This window comes from Palaemon carinicauda, chromosome 19 (genome assembly GCF_036898095.1).
Source record: "Palaemon carinicauda isolate YSFRI2023 chromosome 19, ASM3689809v2, whole genome shotgun sequence".
NCBI classification, from domain to species: domain Eukaryota; kingdom Metazoa; phylum Arthropoda; class Malacostraca; order Decapoda; family Palaemonidae; genus Palaemon; species Palaemon carinicauda.
Window position 1 is genome coordinate 112,286,895 of NC_090743.1, and position 4,693 is coordinate 112,291,587.

Below are 4,693 nucleotides of genomic sequence, written 5' to 3' on the forward strand. Positions count from 1 at the left end.
AATCCACACTACATAAGGTAGCTTTCAATTTGTTTTTGTCGTTTCTGGGGAAATAAAAGATTTTTAAATAACTTCCACAAAGTTTCCACTATCTTAATCATGTCCACTTGGTATAGGGCTGAACCCTCGTATTGAAATCCCCATTACCCATCGATGCCTTCGTCATGGTTAGTTAAATGGGAAAATGTTACGCTTCGCACACATACATAAGGTAGAAAAACTTTGATTCAGGGATCTTCTCTACAGCTTTCAGCTCAGTTGAGCTAAGGAATATAAAATCTAAGCGACGAAGGAAGGGATTTAAGCTTTCTTAGCACTGATAGAAAGTTAGAATCATACAAGTATACATCCTATCGTACGTCCTCACCTTATGTGCCATGTCCCTCTCCTGCACCCTTCGTTTCTTCTCGATATCCTTCAGTGACTCCACCAGGTTCCTTCGAACGTATTGATGACGGTACATGATGGCCTTCGTCGTGTGACTCCTTGTTTTCCGTTTGGCATCCATTGCCGCTGCTACTTCTGCTAGAAGAAGAAAAGTATTGGGAGGAGCCATGGTTTTTAGTTAAAACTTATGTAATTTGCACTGACATTCTCCATAACTAAATTCAAGTGTAACAGTTTCTTAAAGCAGTTGACATCTTTTCATAGAAAACTAATGTAATTAACATTAACATGTTTCAGGATATGACTGTAGTCTATATCTAGAAAAATATTTTCTACAAAATTCCCCATTCCTTTTTTGGTTCTTTTACCATTTTGATAAGTTTACATATTGTTTTACTTGCAGAGTGTAAAAGGACGTCCAGTTAGAGTTAATTTTATGCTTTTTCTTGTTTGGCAAAACTGTGGTGGAATGCTTGTAAGTCTCTCTCTCTCTCTCTCTCTCTCTCTCTCTCTCTCTCTCTCTCTCTCTCTCTCTCTCTCTCTCAGATACACACACACACACATCCAAAGACGTTTAGACTAGATAAGGTAATTCTATAATAAAACCGGTAGATAGATCTTATGCTGAAAAATTTTGTATGTAAGATTTTTAAATGAAACAACGAGTTGTGAGTAGGAAAATCGTAATTAAGTACAGTTCATATTTGCCTCATGGGAGACAGTTATAAAGTGACATCTATATAAGTGAACAGTCGATGAAAATTAAAATTTAAAAGTTTTTGTGATGTCAAGTAAAGGAAATGTTATAAGGCCTTCCTTTGAGGAATGTCTGTTATTACAATTACATTTGAAAATTTTAGGAAAATACAAAGACATATTAATTTGGTCGTTAATTTAACGAGAGTTTATTCGATAAACATTTGATTAACAAATATCATTGGCATGTTAATAAAATTAGAAATACTTATAAAGTATCCCCATTTCCGACTCAAAGTTCCCCTAGGGCCCCCTACCTCCCACCTATAAAAGTAACTTAGATTTGATATTTTATTTTTTTCCTTCTCCGACACATACACCTAACAACATTAAGATAACCGAAAAAATTCTTCTTCACTCAAAGGGTTAACACTATACAGTAATTGCTCAGTGGCTACTTTCCACTTGGTAAGGGTGGAAGAGACTTTAGCTATAGTAACTAGCGCTTTTAGACACTCCAAAATCAAACCATTGTTCTCTAGCCTTGGATAGTCCCATAGCCTCTGTACTATGGTCTACCGCTGTCTTGGGGTAGAGATCGCTTGCTTAAGGGTACACTCAGGCAGGCTGTTTTGTTTGTTTCTTTATTTCTTGTCTTCACTGAGCTATTTTCCATGTTGGAGTCCTTTGGCTTATAGCATCACACTTTTCATACTAGAGTTGTATCTTAGCTGGTAATAATAAGACTGTAATCATAATAATATGACCCATTGTTGGGACTGGGGAGATCGTTCAGTTCTGAGACGCAACTTTGTGAAAACCATTCAATTGCAATGTCAGGAAAAAGTTAACAGAGGTTGAAAAGATAGATGGAATAGATGGGGAGGGGGCGGAGGTAAAGCAGGACGTTTAAAAGCATTGCAACTTGGTATCAAAGGGGAGCTCCAGAAACACTTAAGTAATGCTTACAGTATACCGCGGGAGGTGTCTTGGTGACTACTTCCTTACGGGGGAACCTACTTAAACATGACAATGCAACCAAAGGGAGAAAGAAAATAGTGTTTTTAAGACTGGATAATCCTTTTTACATATTGGTTCGTTGATTCGTAAAGATTATTATTATTATTATTATTATTATTATTATTATTATTATTATTAGCTAAGCTACAGTCATAGTTAGAAAAGCAGGATGCTATAAGCCTAAGGGCTTCATCAGGGAAAATTGCCCAGTAAGGAAAGGAAATAACGAAACAAATAGAATAATGTGCCTGAGTACCCTTAAACAAAAGAACTTTAATCAAAGACAGCGAACGACCATGGTATAGAGGCTATGGTACCACCCAAGACTAGAGAACAATGGTTTGATTTTGGAGTGTCCTCCTAGAAGAACTGCTTACCATAGCTAAAGAGTCTCTTCTACCTTTACCAAGATGAAAGTAGCCACTGAAGAAGAATTTTCCGGTTATCTTAGTGTTGTCAGGCGTATGAGGAAAGAGGAGAAAGTGTAAAGAATAGGTCAGTCTATTCGTTGTATGTGTAGACAAAGGAAGATGGGCTGCGAGTGGCTGGTGCATTGACCGACCTATTACCTACATATCTATTTAAAAAATCTTATCTTCAACCTGTTAATTATGGTGGTATTATTGATCAAGGACTGCATCGTGAAAAATTAAAGAATGCAGCATTTTTTTTCAATAATGTATCCAAATAGATAAAGGGTTATATCCTTTTATATCCTAACATTTTAAAGATTGGTTTCTAGATATTTAAGGATTGGATCCTTACATTTTATGAATTAGGTAAAATTTCAAAACTCTATATTAATGTCTTAAATATTTGATTCTTAAAATCTAAGGAATGAATCTTGACATTTTAAGGATTAAAATTTCAAAATTTTAAGGATTAGATCTCAACGTTTTAAGGATTAAATCTTATCATTTCAAGTATTAGATTGTAACATTTGGAGAGTTGGATCTCAACATTTTAAGGATTATATTTTAACATTCTAAGGATTAGATTTCAGCTTTTGGAGGATTAGATCTCAACATTTTAAGAATTAGATCTCATTATTCTAAGGATTAGATTTCAACATTTTAAGTATTAGATCAACATTTCAAGCATTAAACTTCAACATTTCAAGCATTAAACTTCAACATTTCAAGGATTAAATCTCAATATTTCAAGCATTAGATCTCAACATTTAAAGGATTAGATTTCCACAGTTCAAGGATTAGATTTCAACATTTTAAGCATTGCATTTCAACATTTCAAGGATTAAATCTCAACATTTCAAGCATTAGATCTCAACATTTCAAAGATTAAATCTCAACAGTTTAAGGATTAGATCTCAACATTTTAAGCATTAAATTTCAGAATTTCAAGGATTAAATCTCAAAATTTTAAGGATTAAATTTCAACATTTGAAGGATTAGATCTCAACATTTTAAACAAATTTTCAGTATTTTAGGGATTAGATCTCAACATTCTAAGATTTAATTCAACATTTTAAGGATTAGATCTCAACATTTAAAACAAAATTTCAAAATTTTTAGGATTATATCCTAACATTTTATGGATACCATCCCAAAGTTTTAAGGATTAGAACATTGTTTTTTTCACTCACCACACAGAAGAGAGGTAACACTCAATGCACATAAGGTCGCCGTCAAGTGCAGGTGGGTTCAGAATTCCTCATGCAGCTTCGAGGGGAGAGAGGAGAGGAGAGGAGAGGAGGGCAGTGGAGAGGGAGGACGTAGTAAAGAGGAGGCAAAAATAGAAAGGCAGAAAGGCCGATGGTGAGAGGGAATGGTGGATAGGGAGGGAGCAGAAAAGAGAGGAAGGGGTAATAACTTTTGAGAGGGGTAGTAAAGAAGTTCTTGGGGTCAAGAGACCCATAGAGAATGTAACGTAGATTTAAGGAATCGTAAAGAGGAAGTAGAGAAAATGAAAATGGGGTAAGACCTAGGTAGGATACACAATGCTAACCTCCTTCCCGTAAAGGAAAGAGTGAATAGCGATGGGTTTATAGAAAAAAATTAGAATAACACACTTAAGAAATAAACACTGAAAAGATTAAACTAATAAAGGTTAGACAAGGAAGAAAGGCATAAAAAGCATTACAGCAATATTGATGTTATTTACCTATTAGCATTCTTACAAAACTGACACAGGGAACTACATGATTAAAATATTCTTCAATGTTTTGGATTGATAAAGAAATACATTGTAAGGGACGTGTGGAAGTTGCCATGTGGAGGGAAGGAGGTGGGAAGGGACTTTGAGATCTTCAGGTAAGGTCACACAGGTAACCTCACGACTCGGAAGGAGCGAGGAGGAGGAGGAGGAGGAGGGCGAGTATAAGTAGGAGGAGGAGGACTCAACCACTCGTCGGAGGAAGCAGCGCCTCACTTCGTCATAATACAGAGCGAATGCGAAGAGGGAGTTGGAGTAGGGGAGGAGGAACGGGTGATGGGGGTGGATGGGAGGTGTAGGTGGTGTTGAAATAAGAAGAGTTTTAATGCACTTCCTCGGGCAGGCAGGTAGATTCCAGGCGCCGTGGGACCTCAATAAACGCGGATTCTTGGTTACTACAATATTCCATCACGGCGAA

At 36.3% G+C, this 4,693-nt stretch overlaps 1 protein-coding gene across 1 annotated transcript in view; it reads right to left on the reverse strand.

Moving 5' to 3' along the window:
- Positions 1-508, reverse strand: part of LOC137658747 (uncharacterized) — a 28,997-nt gene extending 28,489 nt beyond the window's left edge. The window contains exon 1 of the mRNA XM_068393772.1: positions 368-508. Coding sequence (XP_068249873.1) covers positions 368-508 — 141 coding nt within the window. The remainder of the gene's footprint in view (positions 1-367) is intronic.
- Between the last annotated feature and the right edge of the window lie 4,185 nt (positions 509-4,693).